The sequence below is a fragment of the Daldinia loculata genome (genome assembly GCF_022478755.1).
Source record: "Daldinia loculata strain CBS 113971 unplaced genomic scaffold F4817scaffold_52, whole genome shotgun sequence".
In the NCBI taxonomy this organism is placed as follows: Eukaryota; Fungi; Ascomycota; class Sordariomycetes; order Xylariales; family Hypoxylaceae; genus Daldinia; species Daldinia loculata.
Window position 1 is genome coordinate 149,414 of NW_026054906.1, and position 16,116 is coordinate 165,529.

The following is a 16,116-nucleotide window of genomic DNA, read 5'->3' on the forward strand; positions in this document are numbered from 1 at the left end:
TAGCTGATATAGTGTTAATAGAAAAGGATGACGTTCGAATACGGTGCTAAGGTCTTCTACATGTGCAAGACTTTTGGCCCGGACCTTCGTACAACATACTGTGCCAAGATTTGGACATGTGCAAGACTTTTGGCCACAACCTTCGTACTCTGTGACATTAGGAATAGGAGAATGATATGTATTCCCCTTAGAAATCTCCTTACTAGAATCTTGACCTCTAACCCTAAAGTTCAAGTGACTAGAAGATGCCAATGAAAGACCCATACCGACAGCTGTCATCTTGGTGACCTCGTCGCTAACATAGCGATTCAATGGAAGTACCCAGAGCAATGCGGTGGTCGAACAAGACACTTGGACCGGACGGGCCTTGGAACGCAGTAGAAGTAACACTGGGAAGCGCGCAAGATGTCACCGTATACGCCGGGAGGATGTGGGAATCCTATTTCCCCGGCGCAACTTACTGCGGACATACCACAACCGCGGGTCAACCATGCTACGCACAACAAGTCGGGGCTATCTACGACGAGTCGGCAGGCACCGGAGACGTACCAGAAATCGCTTTCAGTGCCTCCGCATACTATGCATCGGACATGGATGCCGTAGGGACTAATGCAAAGCGGTACACCGACCGCATTTCTCTGGGAAAGGATTCGAGCTATTGGAGCCCAGTTAGCGTTGATAACTTTGCTATGGCTCTCATGAGTGATACTCAGCTTCGATATCCCAATGGAAACGAGTACCCCTTATTCGCCGGCTGTCTTAGCATCGGTGCTGCACCTAGTAGTACGTATGATGCCGTCAACTCATGCCCCTTAGCCGCTCACCTTATAAGGAGATATCCTAACATATCCCTTTAACGTTTTGCTAATATTTGATGTGCAGTCGTCAACCATACATTCGAAATAATACCAGGGCAAGTCGCCGGTGCCGTCAATACGAGCCTGCTTGCTGGGACTCTATTCACAAACCACGCCATCGCCTCTCAGACTTTCGGAATGCATATCGGCTCAGCCGCTCCTAATCGGGTCCCAGGATCGCTCTGGATAGGCGGATACGATCGGAACAGAGCTGTTAACGATATGCTATCTCTTCCAATACCTGACCCGTTTACCGCATTCTCAAACGCGCCCCTCGTAGATATCTCGATCGACGTCGTCAAAGGCGGCTCGCCGTTCCCCTGGACCTCGAAAGGAGGCCTATTAGCATCGGGAAATTATTCCATAGGCAACCAACTCGGCGTCGTCATCGACCCCTGTCTTCCGTATCTCAACCTACCTAAAAGCACATGCGACGCCATCGCCGCCGAGATCCCCGTGAAACTCGACTATGGGCTGGGCCTATATCTCTGGGACACGGAATCTCCGGACTACACACGGATCGTACAATCACCCTCCGTCCTAACATTTACATTCGTAGACCCCGACAGCAACTTACGCAAAGTTAACATCTCAGTACCGTTCACACACCTAAACCTAACCCTCGACCAACCCCTCATCAATAAGCCAACCCCCTATTTCCCCTGCAACGCAGCGTCGAACGGCGCATACGCCCTCGGCCGCGCGTTCTTACAAGATGCTTTCATCGGCGCGAACTTTCAAACCGCGGTCTACTTCCTGTCGCAAGCGCCTGGACCTGATCTCAATAGCGAGAACGTAATGGCCATGGATAGCGATTGTCGGACGTTAGAGGCTAGTAAGAACGACTGGGTCACATCGTGGAATGGACACTGGACGCCGCTCCCGGAGCCGGATAGCAATACATCCTCAGGCGTTTTAATCATTAGTAAACCAGCGTCGGGACATGGTTCCATGGCAGGCGTAATCGCTGGCGCGACTGTGGGTGGAGTAGTTGGATTAATGCTGCTGAGTTTCGTATGTTTCATTATATGGAAATACAGGAAATATGGTAAAGGTTTTTCGCTATGTGGTTTATCCCTAATCAAAGACAAGCCGGCCGTCCGCAATATCGTGGACGTTGTGGATGCTAGGGAATTTAAACCGCCAGTTGGGTATTCGCAGCATACGCTGTACGAACTAGCGCCGACGACGTGGCAACTACCAGCTAATATTACGGATCGGGCAGCGGAGATGGAGACTCCTCATATTGTACACGAGATGCCTGTCAATCACATAGGACATTATGGTCATTATTATACAAATGCATAACATTTTATGAAACTCAATAGGCTAAAGATACGAGATACCACGTTAGAGTTGTATTTTATTAAGGCCTACCTACACGATTATTAAGGCTGAATCTAACAGAACATTACTTCGTTAAAACATTAGTCCTCACGACTCTCTGTAGGAGCATCAGCCCCTAAAAGGCTCCGCTCTTCGTCGACGACCAGAGCTTTCTGCTCGGTGGCCGTCTTGCTCTTCTGTAGACTAACCCATATCGCAGACCCGATAATTAAGGCACTACCAAAGAGACTTTCGACCGGAGGTGTAGTTCCCCAGACCACTCTCTCGAGGATGAGCGCGAAAACCATTTGCGTATACTAGAACCCCTGGTTAGTTTCAAACCTCACATGTGTTTTGTATAATAATGACTTACTATGAGATTCGTCGCCCTGCCCGCCTTCTCTCTCTGCAGGCCCTCCGTCAGGAGAAACTGTAGCAAGAACCCCGCGATACCTATGGCTACTAGCAGGGTCCTACAAGAATGTTAGCCATAACAGGTACCTAGTGAAACAAAAAACTAAAGGGGTATTAATTATACCATTGCGTAACGTTCTGAGGGATCTCAAAGCGCAGACCCGGAACAATGAGGATGATAACGAACGATCCAACCGTCGCAAGAACAGCGAAGTAGTTAACGCTCACGAGCGAATGCGCACGCTTCCCGATAACCCGAATGGTGGAGTACGCAGCAGCAGCGCCAACCGTGCCGATGACGGCCAAGAGCGCGGCGATAGAGCGTTCAGCCGGTGTCGCAGGTACAGAGGGGACTATACCCTTGGGCTGGTCTACCATAAATAGCCGTGTCCCGTTGAGCTCCGGCTCGTGTGATCCATGCTGCGGAAAGAGAAACGTCGGTCGGGCGATGAAGAGCACGCCAGCGAATGCGATCAAACCCGCTATGGCCTCTTTCACCGTAAATGGTTCCTAACAGGTTAGAACAAGATGTGCTTAAAATATAGCTTTGGGTGCTCGCTATACTTACTCTTAGAGCGATAAAACATATGAAAGCGGTCATAGTTGGTACCAGGAAGGAAATCACCGTGGCATCGGAGATGTTCAAATACGAAAGCGAGTCTTGTAACCGGTGTCAGCTCCGGTCGTTTCATCCAAGTGCATATAGAGATGGATCGAACTTACAATAAGAACAGAAAAGGCCCGTGAAGCCAGCCAGCCCCCGCAACACCAGGAGGCCCCGGATATCGCGACGGCCAAGCGGAAAGTCGGGAACTTTCTTGTACCACATGTACAGAGAACCCAATATCGCCGTCGCAAGCATGCGCACGAAGATGATCTGCAAGGCGTGGAACTTCGTCTCGAAGCCCGTCTCGAGCAGTCGTGTTGTCATTGTCATCTATTCCATCGTTAGTATCCATAGTTGATTTTGAGCGAGGCTGTTTGACGTACTAACGACGCGAATACCTGGGCAAGAAACACGAAGAATAGACCAATGTTCCTCTCGTAGAATCCCTTCAATTTCTTCCATACAGTTTGATGTTGTTCATCGTCACGCTCTACAAGACCGTCTACCTGGTACTGCTCACCAACAGGCGGGGCCATGCTTCCGCTTTCAACATCGTCTCCAACCTGCGATGATTGAACGAGAGTATCGGAATCCTTGGTAGATCCCTCTGACACACTTACAGATCCATACGACATCGTGTTTAGTCGTAAAATGGAATTTTAAAGAGGAACCCAGTTATTCTAAACGTTTATAAAGTCTTTAAATTAGTGGCGGTTTGAATTTATTTCCCCGGTCTCGGCCTCGGCCTCGGTTTCGGAGCTCACTAACACATGACCCGGACCCTTGTTGAACTTACTTTACGAAAAGTTATGATATTATCTCTATTAGTAAAACGTCTTTCAGACAATAGTAAACGATAGAGAATGAGGATAATTAATTCGTATCGCAACATAATGTGGCGTCCGTACGAGAAGTGTCGGAAATTTACAAGAAACGAATATGAGAGGGTATATTGAAACTTATAACTACCTCATAACCAGATAACGTTAACCCATAATTAAATCGGGTAACACAACTAAAAACAGAACCAGCCACCGATTCTCTTAGCCCTTCCAGCCCATCCTTCCTCCTCCGGCTCCATGTCGTCCTTCGTATACACATCAGTAACCAGATCCATCTCGCTCGCCCTCTTGAACTTCGTCTTCTTAATCAACTTCCACGCGACGAACATCAAGGCAAATAAAGGCAACTCGATATAATAACTAACAAAGTCGACAGCGTTAAAAGTCGGACTGAAACAGCTCCACCCCTGGACGAGAACGATAAAGCTGTTGAGTACGATGGCAACAATTGGCCCTGCCGGATATGTCCAGTTCTTGAAGGGCAGGAGATGCTCCTTTCCCTGTGCTTTCAAGCCGGCACGGAAACGTAGCGACGCGATACCGATGCTGATCCATGATAGCTGGTTGGAGACACCAACAAGGTTTTGCAACCACGTCCACAGCTGGCCGGCGCCGATAAAAGATGCGCCGAACAGCAGACCGGAAATGAGCGAGGTGAAGAGGACCGATACCCAAGGGACCTGGAATCGAGTCAAACGCCCAAAGACCTTGGGCGCGTGGCCGTTAATGGATAAGGTGTATAATAGGCGAGACCCAGCGAAAAGAGCATGGTTTCCTGCCGAAATAATACTTGTGAGGATAACAGCGTTGACGAAGGACCCTGCTACTCTAGACCCGGCCAGCTGGAAAGCAATAGTGAAAGGAGAGGTACGGGTATTTTTAGAGTTGAGGTTCGGGTAGTTATACGGTACGTTAAGGCCGATCATCAGAGAACCGAGTATATAGAAGAACAGGATCCGCCAGAAGACATTCTTAACAACCCGCGGTAGCTGGCGAGCCGGGTCCTTAGTCTCACCGGCGGTAATAGCGATCGATTCGGTGCCACCGTAGGCAAAAGATGCGGTTACAAAGACGCTTGCGAATCCACCGATACCTCCCACGAAAGGCGCATCACCGATATACCAGTTTCGCGCGCCGATGTATTCGTGTGTTGTGTTTCCGCCGACGTTTACAGCGATGCTCAGGATGATGAAGATGACAATAGTGATGACCTTTAGGAGACACAGCCAGTACTCTACTTCACCGTAGGCCCGTACGTTTATGATATTGGCCAAAATCAGTAAGAACCAGATGATAAGCCCGAGAGCGTACCATGGGAAGGTGTCGGTCCAATACTGTAGGATTAGCTGCAAGGCAACTAGATCAGCAGCCGTAGACACGGCATCGTTGAACCAGTAATTCCACGTCAGAGCGAAACCCCAGGCGTCATCTAGATAACGCGCCGAGAAGGAACAAAAGGAGCCAGCCACTTTAAGGGGTAGGTTAGTATAAGTTCCGTATAAGTTCCGTATAAGTCTGAGATCGGTTACTATCGGCATATCTTACCTGGAACAAAAGCAGCCATCTCACCAAGACACAGCATCGTCACGAACACGATGCCTCCCACGATAGCATAACTAAGCAATAACGAAGCCGGTCCACCGGTCGCTAACGCCTTTCCCGTTCCCAGAAAAAGACCAGTCCCGATGGTACCTCCGATAGCTATCATCTGGACCTGGCGCGCGGACAACGAGCGCCGTAGCCTATCTTCCGCCACATAGACGTGGTCGGCGGTGCCATGGGACGCAGTCGCCGTAGCTTGCGCATTCTTTTCCGCGTCGACATCCATCGTGCAGCTTTAACACTTAGCTCAGCTCAGCTCGAGATATCACCAAATTAGTATTATCGTGACTCGTCGGTTACCCCTGACCAACGACATAGCTCGCATTATTCATTATATCAGGCGCCTACAGGGCTTTAAATGGATTTTGCATATATCAAAGCACGTCATTTCACGTGAGTATGGTGTTTAAGCAAAAGCTTGCCGGGCTAAGCCCGAAACAGGTTGGCACATGTTCTGACCTACCTAATCGGGAAAGCAGACGGTGCTGTTAGTCCTCACCGAGGTGTGAGTGATGTTTGTATGATCCTAACTATGTCGTTATGGTTTTTGCCTCTTCTTGGGAATTTGAGAAATTAGGGGGGAGGCCAAGATCTGGGGTTGCTTCCTTGTATTGATGATTGAAACAGAGGATTGTGTAAAAGAGTAGGTGAGATGAGGGTTTATACGTTTGCCCGAGTTTACGAGGGGTTATTGTGTCGAATTTTTTCCATGGCCCAAATAGGAAAGTAACTCAATGGGCAGTATCTGGCACGTGCATCACTTTTTAAGCGATTTGATTGGGTGCATAACCTGTATATGTGGAGTATGGCTTGGCATTTTGGCCGAAAACCAGCTCCGAAGCTTTGATTGGGTGCATCATTATATTATATGGGCCTTGGAAAGATAAGATAACAACACCACGTGACCACATATGTAGCCACATATGTAGCCACATACGTAGCCACATACGTAGCCACATACGGAGCCGCACGTGATCTGACCACATGACCTGGCGATAGGCCACCAAAAACAAAAGGGATAGACTTTCGCTTACGCTTACGCTTTCGCTTTCGCTTTCGCTTTCGCTTTCGATGGAGGCAAAGGCAGCGGCGCGAAGCGCCGCTGACTTTGCCTGTTATGTAATGCGTTAGGTAATTAAAAAAGGTGCGAGGTTGAGGAATCGAACCCGGGGCCTAGGAAGGTTTGGCCGGGATAACTTCGGGGCTATGGTATAGCCAGGCGATTACGTAAGGGTTGTTCCGTAAACTCGGGCTATTGTGCAGCCCGGGGGTTGCCTCCTGTTTAAAGATGAGACTCTTAAACGGGAATGGTAGAGGAATGAAGTAAAAGCTTTATTAAAACCTCGAGTCATTTTATATAGTTGCCGCATATATACCTCTATAACTTATATACATATCAAAGGTCAATTATGATAGTATCATTTCATTAATATATTATCACGAATGAGCAGCTCACAAAATTATTTTCTCATATATGTTCACTTTACATATAAAATCGGTTACTATTGCAAGTTCATTAATACTTGCTAATTATTTAAACTACACTTTCTTAGTAGCTAGCAGCTTGCTTGAGAGGCTTTAATATGCATAGAGGGTTTAATAGCCCCGCCGGTTAGGTGATAATAGACTTCTATTATTACTTACTATCTTTCACTTTAGTCTCTAGCTTATAATTGAATGCGACGTATACTCGACTAATTTTTAAGCGGTCCCAAATCCAAGCCTCCGAATAACACATTGTTAAATCTTAACTTTTCATCGCTTTCTCTTTGTCTCGGTAAAAAAAAAGACGCAGCATATCTCAACACAACATATCATTAGCTTGATACAATTTGCCTATCATCCTTGTAGAGTCAGGGAATCAACCCCCGCTATATATATATAATAAAAATAAAATAAAAAATACTCTTAATTGCTATCGTATGCTTCACAGCTAGTAGTTTAGAGAGTATCATATCGTTTTATTATATACGATATTATATTAAGGGCAATTATTATTACCTGTTAGATAGAGTTCTATACCGTGTCAATGCCATTTCTTCAGTCAGCAATAGATGAGATATTATGACCCAAAACTTGATTATATGAACATATGTCGAATAAGTAAGCTTCCGGATGGAAATGTAGCCATGTAGAGATGACTTGCTGTGAGATTGTCAAATATTTGAAACAAGTAAAAAGGTTTATTGCCAATGTTACAGCATTCGTATCTCTTAGCATGTTCAGTCCCATCAATAAGTGATTTATGAGTTATGACAACACCTTCGAGTTATCACCAACCTATAATGCGACGCTGACGCGCCTTACTTTTAACTCACAGGCTCACTACCAACCAAATATGTGAGTTGGATGAACTGTCTAATCTTATTTAGCGGTAGATCTATAAGCCGACATTGCTCTATCTAATAGCAGCCTCACGCCATCTCGTCACTGTAAGCACTCAAACGAGCGGGGATGTATAACATACACCAGTTTCTTGATCTACCTATGTGAAATTGGGCCGTGCGTAATCAAGCAGAGACAACAACTCCAATACCACGGTACCATTTACCCCACGATAAACCTATTAGAGATGACGTTCTGAAACCGACATGCCGGGTGATGTAAAGATGCTTAGGTAACTTCCCTCTTCGGCGGGACGACATGTCAAAGGGAATTTCCGGCTTCGAGACATCTTTGCTGAGGCATGACTCGGAACACTACGAGTGGGTGTAATGAGCTGATGCACGAGGAACGAGATGTGGCTGCATAGTTTCGATGAGCTGCATGACCCTTTACTCCTACTTCCACATTCTAATATGATATGATTAGGTACCTAGGAGATAGGAGAAATACGGCACAGCATGCAAGCAGCAAGATCAAGATTAAAGCACAGCAAGACACAATACAATGCCAATGCATCTACTGTCTTCGTATTTCCATGCAGGAGTAAGATTGTACGATGCACATCGGACGTCACGAGAGGATAAGTCAGTATGTAGCGAAGTGAAAGGGGGATAGGAATACTACCTCGAGTATACAGATAAAAGCTGAACAATATCAGACGAAAAGTTATGGGGCCGCCTACACGATCGGGTCAAATGACTAGTAATACTGTAATGGTATGCAGGAGATAGTGGGACATCATCCCAGTCCATCTGATCCATAAGGCCGGAATAGAGACCCGAGGTTCAGAGGCTACCTAGGTAGTCTATTAATCCTATAGCTTTTTACGGTGTATATTTTATTGCACCTTTCAACTCTCAACTCTGATCGCTAAAGTCCGAGTTATCTTATAGATTATATTAATTGCCTTTTATAAGGATAAACCGCAGAACCGGGAGACTCTCAAACATACCTCCTAACCTGGGCATACTTAGGGAAGTAATCTCACTTATACGACAGCGGTAAGCGTAACCGATATGTAGGACTAAGTCCAGTATGCGTGACACGGTACCTTTCTGATCCCGCAATCCTGCAGAACCACAAACTCGCGGCTCTGCTTACACGCATATCCTAGGTACTTGAGCCATAGCCATCGCCATTGCCATTTCATATCGTCAAAAATGACTTTCCAAGCGAGACTGTGGTGTAACGTGATATATCTTATAAACGCCACAATCGTGTGTGCCAACCCATACCTACCAAGATCTTAACGCATACATATTATAGTTCCGCATACTGACGTGAAGCCAGTACCGCGTTATCCCTTAGGTTGGGAATCCCAACTCTATACTCGCAAAACTATGACGGTTATGCGGTCATGGCACCTGCATCCGTCCCGGTCATTAGGCGGAAACTATTGAAATCGACAACTCCCCCTCCTCCTCTCTCTCTTCCCCCCCTCGTCCCACTAGCACGGGCTGAAATCTCTCCTCCATAAGCCTCGATCTTGGCAGGGCAGCTAGCGCGAGTCTGGTGGATTGGCCTAGCCCGGTAGCTGATGTGTTCGTCGAAAACGTTTGCCTGAAGTGGGACGGGATCCAACAGGCCACACGACCGGTTATATTCAACGGTTAGTTATGTTAGGAAAAAGACTTCATTTTCGTCCTTCGTTCCATGCAAGCCGTAGTCCTCGTTAGCCCTAGCGCAGCTCGGAAAACACGCGACTATAAACGTCAACCTTTCTTTTCCTAGTCTAACTCTCGCTCGCTTCCTTGGAATCGACACATAGGTAGTCATACCTACATAGTGTAATCACTACCCGCCCGCCCCAGGAACCAGAACCGCAAGCGTTGCATTTTCCCATCTGACGGCTCTCGTTTCCGGATGCCCGGCATCCTACTCTCGTCAAGTTATTGGCTCGGTACCACGGGCTGCGTCTGACTAGACCGCGTAGGATTTTATTATTGGATAGTTTTTTATTTTCTCGTTTGCGCACAACTAATACTACCCGATACTACCTATAACTAGAACTCATGCAGGCGGAAAGACGTGTCTGAAGGAGATAAGCTAACGTGACTATAGTCAGTCAAGCAAGGTCGGAAGTTGATTCTACGTGACGTAAACTTGGAAACCTTGCGCTGGCGCCGTCATCCTTGCCAGCGGGCCCTGACGATGAACCAAATCTGGGGACGGGAGCTACGTGACGTGAAATTTTAAGCCTGGTTCTTCATCGGAGATATTCTTCGGTTATGCCTTGTAGTCGACTGAGTAATATGTTCCTTCGTAGCTGGGCAGTCGAAAATGTCTTGTATATATTAAGGTGGGAACCGGCCGCCAGTTAAGAGGGTTTACGGTAGACTGCTACTCTTTTAGCATATATCCACGACTAGCCAGCCCCGAGGGACATAGAAAAATATAGCCATCGTCCGGAGTCTCTCCCAGAAGACGAGATGGTCTCTACCTGGGCCCTCGCCGCCTCGGCTCTCGCCCTGTCAGGGCTAGCTCTCGCCGACACCTGCTCCACCCTGAAGGACATTTCTAACATTGACGTTGCTGATCCTCTTGAGCTATCATATATCAACGAGCAGAACGATTATTGGTCTACTTCATGCTCTTCCCTGAAGCCTTCTTGTATTATTTTCCCCAAGGATGCCAACGAGGTATCTGCCATCGTGAAGGTCCTCAACAATAACACGGAGCCGTTTGCCATCAAGTCTGGCGGACATAATCCTAATAATGGCTGGTCGAGTGTCACAGGTGGCCCCCTTATCTCAACCCAGAAGCTTAAGCAGGTCATCGTGGATCAGGAGACGGGTATAGCTAGAGTTGGCCCTGGGCAGCGGTTAGACAGCATCTCCGCTGAACTACAGGGAACCGGCTGGACCTTTGTCGGCGGCCGTATTGGAAACACGGGCGTAGGCGGCCTTGTTCTCGGCGGTGGTCTATCGTATATGTCGGCTCAGTATGGCTGGAGTGCTTCCTCCGTACTGGAATACGAGATCGTTCTCGCCAACGGTACCATCGCAACCGCATCTGCTACCAAGAACGCTGACCTATTCAAGGCTCTCAAGGGCGGTGGCAACAACTTCGGTGTCGTGACCACATACGTTCTCCAACTGTACCGTCAAGGCGATGTTTTCGGCGGTAACCTGGTCTTCCTTCATAGCCCTAGTACAGACAAGAAGCTGTTGAAGGCCGTGCGGGACTTCACCGAGTACAACCAGGACAACAAGGCAGCCGTCATCGTCACGGCAGAGCGCGGTAACATCGACCTCATCGACACATGGATCCTGTTTCTCTTCTACGATGGCCCCGTAGTGCCCGAGGGAACCTTCAAGAACTTCACTGATGCCGGGCCTCTCCTAGACACCACCAAGGTGCAGACCTACGCCGATCTGATGGGCGGCAGCAACTGGGTCATCGTCCCGCTGTCCGTCGTGCAGATTGGAACCGAGACGATCCCCATGCCGTCGGCTGAAAACAACGTGAAAGTCATGGAAGGCCTTCACGCTCACTGGCGAAACATGACCGACACGGTGCTCCTCGAGCCTGGCATCGTCGCTTCTATCGCATACCAGCCCTTCCCGAAGGCCATTGCACAGGCCGCAAAGGCAAGGAGCGTGGATTTAATCGATGCGGATGATGAGGCGCACCGCCTAATTATCGAGATGAACTACAGCTTCTTACCGCAGGGCGACTACGCGAAGATGGACCAGAAGCTACAGAATACTGTGAGTGCATCCTGAAGTCACATGGCCCCTTCTTGACCTTTGACTTATAAGAGCAACTTACTAACACTCTGGTGTCATAGTACGGCGGTGTACGTGAACGCATACTCGGCTGGCAACAAGACGGGACCCTACCCGACATCTACCTCCCAGTATTCATGAACTACGGTTTCCATCAACAGGATTACTTTGCGCGACTACGTCCAGAGAACCGAGCATTTGCACACTCGGTATCGGAGAGTGTAGATCCTAATGGTTTTTTCCGAGCCCGAATAGGAGGCTGGAAGCCTTAGATATGCTGCCCATCTTGATTGATACCCATATGCATTTTAGCACGAGCCTTTGTCTTATTTTCATTTTTCGTCTCATGCTTTTATGATATGACCGATACCCGGAAGGCATAGACGGTTACTGTGTACCTAATAAACTTCTCTAGTGATGAAACAATATATAATATATTAATAGTGCATAGTATTTATGATATATGATAACTATGCTTCGGGTCTTCATACAGTAACTGAGTAGATACTTAGGACGACATTTAATAGTTGTATGTCTGACCAAGCGTCAACCTTTCAAGACACCATGAAGCAAACAAGTAAGGAGAGACCAAAAGACAACAGAAAAAAAAAGAAATAAAAACCCCCAAAAGTAACTCGACTAACCCTAGTCTGTTCATGATGCGGTGAGTGTGGATTGAACACACGACTTTCAGATTTGATGATGAAGTTTTGGACTTCAGTCTGACACTCTCCCAACTGAGTTATCCCCGCTGGATAAAATCTCCTCTCCTTAATTACGCATCTAAAATCACTCGTTTTTGATGGTCTCCGCTGCGTGTTCGTGGGATCTGTCTTCGGGGTTTAGGGCTAATACGCCGTAGTGTTGCGGGCCCCTTTTTAGTGTCGTGATGTGATTAGAAAGATACCTGTAGACTAACTAACGAGGGTGGAAAGATTAGGTAGGTATATAACATATTAAGGAGATTTGGTATGTATACCTAAAGACCTGTATTATTTAAAACTGCTATGGGGTATTCGTTCGTAAAGCTAGTTACTCGTACGTAGAAAGATATCCGTGTATGAGAAACGTAGGATTTCGGCATGTAGTAAGTTTCGTATCTTCGCTCAAATTGTAACTCTCCAATCCAATCCGACGCATCAAAAATTACTCTTTTCAAATGCTGCGTCGTAGTAGTAAAAACATCCCGTCTTCGTCTGTTGATATTTCCCTCCGTCCTATTATACAATTTCACCTTAATTCCGTCTATGCGCCGGCACCTCCCGATTTTCCAGCTCGCCTCCTGCCCAGCCCGAATCAAGCTCATTCGGCGTCTGAGAATCAAGTTCGTAATGTTCCGTAGGCTTGTAAGGAGGCGTTGGGCCCTCATAAATTCCGGTAGCGGCGGTATATGTCGATTGTGTGTAAGTGGTGCCGGGTGAGACTAAAGGCTCCTTATTGTTGTATTGCTCTTGGGGAAGTTCTTGCTGCGGCTGAACTTGCTGGAATCCGTCGAAGGGCGCTTGCTTTCTCTTCTGGCGATATCGTCTCAAGAATAATAGTAGGCCAACGAGAATAGCGATCACGACTGCTAGGACGCCTATTACGATGCCTGCAATTGCGCCACCTGAGAGTCCAGTGGATTTTGACTAGATTCCGCGTTTAGTATCACATCTATACTTTGATAGCAGAGTACTTGTCTGAAGAACTTACGTCGTCCGTACTTAGTGCAAAGCCGTCTATGGGATGCGCATAGGCTTGGTCGTTAGTAGCCGAGGCGACCCATTCGACCGTCGCCGTAACACTCGCGCTATCATACGCCGTGACCGTAGCAGTCTGGCCGACTTGAAAATTACTATAGCAGGTACCCCCGTACGCCGGCCGGTTGGTGTCCACCGGTTCGTCGGGAAGATGAAGTTGAAAACCACTATCGCTATAATTAGACCCCGTCATATAATAATTGGCTTGCTTAGATGATATATCATTTTTGATTTCCACCTTGCGTATTAACCTAGGTATACGCTTCCCTCGTATATGATAGCACAGGAAATAAGAGATCTTCACTTACGAGGCGCAACAAGCTATATATCCATTCGGCCACGTCCTCGCCGTGTTCCAACCTTCGGGACAGACCAGCGGCGAGAACATAGGAGCGATAGAACTCGAGGCATTTTGTATCTACTAGATGTTAATAACTTTCCCTGGAGTCTTCACGATGCTTATTCCAGCCAAGCATCCACATATCCATAACATCGTAAGAAGTAAAACAGGTCAATCACATACTACAAAACACGTTAGCACACCCCAGAACCACAAGTCGCGAATAACGGCACTAGACCATCATACTAACCACTAGTATACCCATTGATATACCCCGACGGATAACAATCCCCAATCTTCGAATTCGGCACGGGCTGCGGCTCATTGAGCCAAAGTTGATACCCCGGCGACGACAACTGCGTAAGATGTACCTCGCGACACGACGCCGGCGGGGTGAAAGTCGTCGTGAGATACCTTTCCGTGAGCGTGAGGACGGAGACGGACGGCACCGTCGTCGGGTTCGAAGCCGCTTCTGTTTCTGCCCTAGAGGGGAGGCTCGCAACGGTTGTAGTCTGGATGGCCATGGCGTAGGGGATTGTGAGTAGCGACGACAACAGAACAACAACAGCAACTACTACTCCGGACAAATTACAGGAATGTTGAAACCCCGTTAACTAGACGATACGATAACTGCAGAAGGAAGCAGAGCAAAACAGATCAAAAGCACTTCGGGACCGGCAGCGAGCGACGGAGTGATCTAAAGCCCTTGCTTTTAGAAGGATCGGGACGCCGCATCCACATAGAAACCAGTCGATGTAGCATTAATGTATTATAGGCTATCTAGTCCTATCCTGTCTAAGCCAGCCCAGCCCAGCAAAAAATCCAGTCTATTATGTATGTGCGTCCGGGGCACTTCAGTCTATCTAGGCTGACTGAGGGTGACATCGCGCGGGAGTTCCACAGTGGACTTATGTAGAACTCGAGAGTCTCCATTCTCCATTCTCCATCGACAAAGGTTCAGCTCCAGCGTTCAAGCGTTGTAAACCTTCCCCATCCGTCTTATGCCCACCTCCATTGGCCTTATGCACCCTTGTCGCGTTTCATTACTCGTATCGGAAAGCTTTGCTGTTATTCGCGTTAGGAATAGATAGAAATCTCCAGCAAGCAGCAATCCCAATCTCCTGGTACTTTATTAATCGTGTAACCTAGGGTAGTAATACTATCTAGTTACCAGGTAATATCGCATGTGGTTCCTGAACTTGACCATGTGTACCTAACCTATACAACTCCACCGACCCTACCCCCCTTTTATCCACAACAGTGGCTGTTCAACAACAACCAAATACTCACACCATCTCACGCAGACAAAGCACATACCTGTCTCTATCCGCAGCATTCTCGTAATAGAACCCAAACGTTTTGGCGTGGCGTGGCGTGGCACTGCTGACTGACGTGAAAAAAAAAATGCTGACGCCATCATCGAACCCAGCGAGGTCTTTGGAATTATTGGGGGAAAAAAAAATTAAGCTAAATCTTCTGGCGTCAGCGGAACTTACCGGTCAGCAGACGTCCTTAGCGTGGTGGCCTAACGCGTCCCACCTGGGGGGATAAATGCCGTAGGTATGTATTTTGAAGAAAAAAAATAAGCCCTACGCGTAGCGTCTTTATGCATCTCACCATTATCGCCAAGGTCTTTATATTTGATGACAAACTACAATATTTATATACATCATTATATAATCTATCACTAGGTACATACCTAGTCTAGGACTTAATGCTTCGTGTAACATTATCCCTTTTGGTTGAGCCTCATTTAAGGCAGAGTGGATCAAGTCGCGTCAAAGCACAAAGAATGAACCTCGGTAGTTAAACCATTACTAGCCTTTATAATGTACGGATTAGATTTGCTACTTAATATCAATCGAATCCCTGGTATCAGCCCGACTTCTCGCAGAAATGTCTTCTCATGATTCGTTAAATCACGCTAGGTATAAGCCGCGAGGCTCTCAGCCCAGCAGCTTTTGTCCATCCGCAATGCCCCTTTAAATCCCATGGATATTTCCCGTAAAGCAACTGCGACTGAACAAACATATATTTCAACTCCTCCGCACATTTCGTAGTAAATGGAAGCGCCCCAAGAAAAAAAACAGAGGAAAAGCAATCTGAGAGCAAGGTCGTATGTGAAATCGAATACAGCCCAAGCCTCCGAGGGGGTATTTTTACTTCCGCTTCTAGTCCATCGCAGCTCTTCCCACGTACCTTTCAGGACGAACAACAAATAAGAAAAACACGGTGTCGCGAGACTGAAACCCATGTTTGAGTACATGTAAGCCTTA

At 47.4% G+C, this 16,116-nt stretch overlaps 5 protein-coding genes across 5 annotated transcripts; 2 read left to right on the forward strand and 3 right to left on the reverse strand.

Moving 5' to 3' along the window:
- Positions 1-21: 21 nt before the first annotated feature.
- F4817DRAFT_347095 (uncharacterized protein) lies at positions 22-2,166 on the forward strand (the record flags this gene model as incomplete). Its single annotated transcript, XM_049304496.1, has 2 exons — positions 22-783; positions 883-2,166. The coding sequence occupies exons 1-2, from the start codon at positions 312-314 to the stop codon at positions 2,163-2,165; spliced, it is 1,755 nt and encodes a 584-aa protein (XP_049156055.1). The 5' UTR covers positions 22-311.
- Positions 2,167-2,201: 35 nt separating this feature from the next.
- F4817DRAFT_222694 (uncharacterized protein) lies at positions 2,202-4,029 on the reverse strand. Its single transcript, XM_049298833.1, has 6 exons — positions 3,588-4,029; positions 3,321-3,534; positions 3,166-3,257; positions 2,722-3,107; positions 2,557-2,656; positions 2,202-2,500 (listed from the first exon to the last, which is right to left on the reverse strand). Exons 1-6 carry the CDS (start codon positions 3,837-3,839, stop codon positions 2,285-2,287), a joined length of 1,260 nt encoding a protein of 419 aa, XP_049156056.1. The 5' UTR covers positions 3,840-4,029; the 3' UTR covers positions 2,202-2,284.
- F4817DRAFT_222729 (tryptophan permease) lies at positions 3,905-6,100 on the reverse strand. Its single transcript, XM_049298834.1, has 2 exons — positions 5,592-6,100; positions 3,905-5,514 (listed from the first exon to the last, which is right to left on the reverse strand). Exons 1-2 carry the CDS (start codon positions 5,872-5,874, stop codon positions 4,220-4,222), a joined length of 1,578 nt encoding a protein of 525 aa, XP_049156057.1. The 5' UTR covers positions 5,875-6,100; the 3' UTR covers positions 3,905-4,219.
- Positions 6,101-10,136: 4,036 nt separating this feature from the next.
- Positions 10,137-12,387, forward strand: F4817DRAFT_222804 (FAD-binding domain-containing protein). The gene is made up of 2 exons (XM_049298835.1): positions 10,137-11,743; positions 11,824-12,387. The coding sequence occupies exons 1-2, from the start codon at positions 10,463-10,465 to the stop codon at positions 12,031-12,033; spliced, it is 1,491 nt and encodes a 496-aa protein (XP_049156058.1). The 5' UTR covers positions 10,137-10,462; the 3' UTR covers positions 12,034-12,387.
- A 609-nt stretch (positions 12,388-12,996) lies between these two features.
- F4817DRAFT_318943 (uncharacterized protein) lies at positions 12,997-14,364 on the reverse strand (the record flags this gene model as incomplete). Its single annotated transcript, XM_049300994.1, has 4 exons — positions 12,997-13,389; positions 13,454-13,738; positions 13,809-13,918; positions 14,091-14,364. 4 exons carry the CDS (start codon positions 14,362-14,364, stop codon positions 12,997-12,999), a joined length of 1,062 nt encoding a protein of 353 aa, XP_049156059.1.
- Between the last annotated feature and the right edge of the window lie 1,752 nt (positions 14,365-16,116).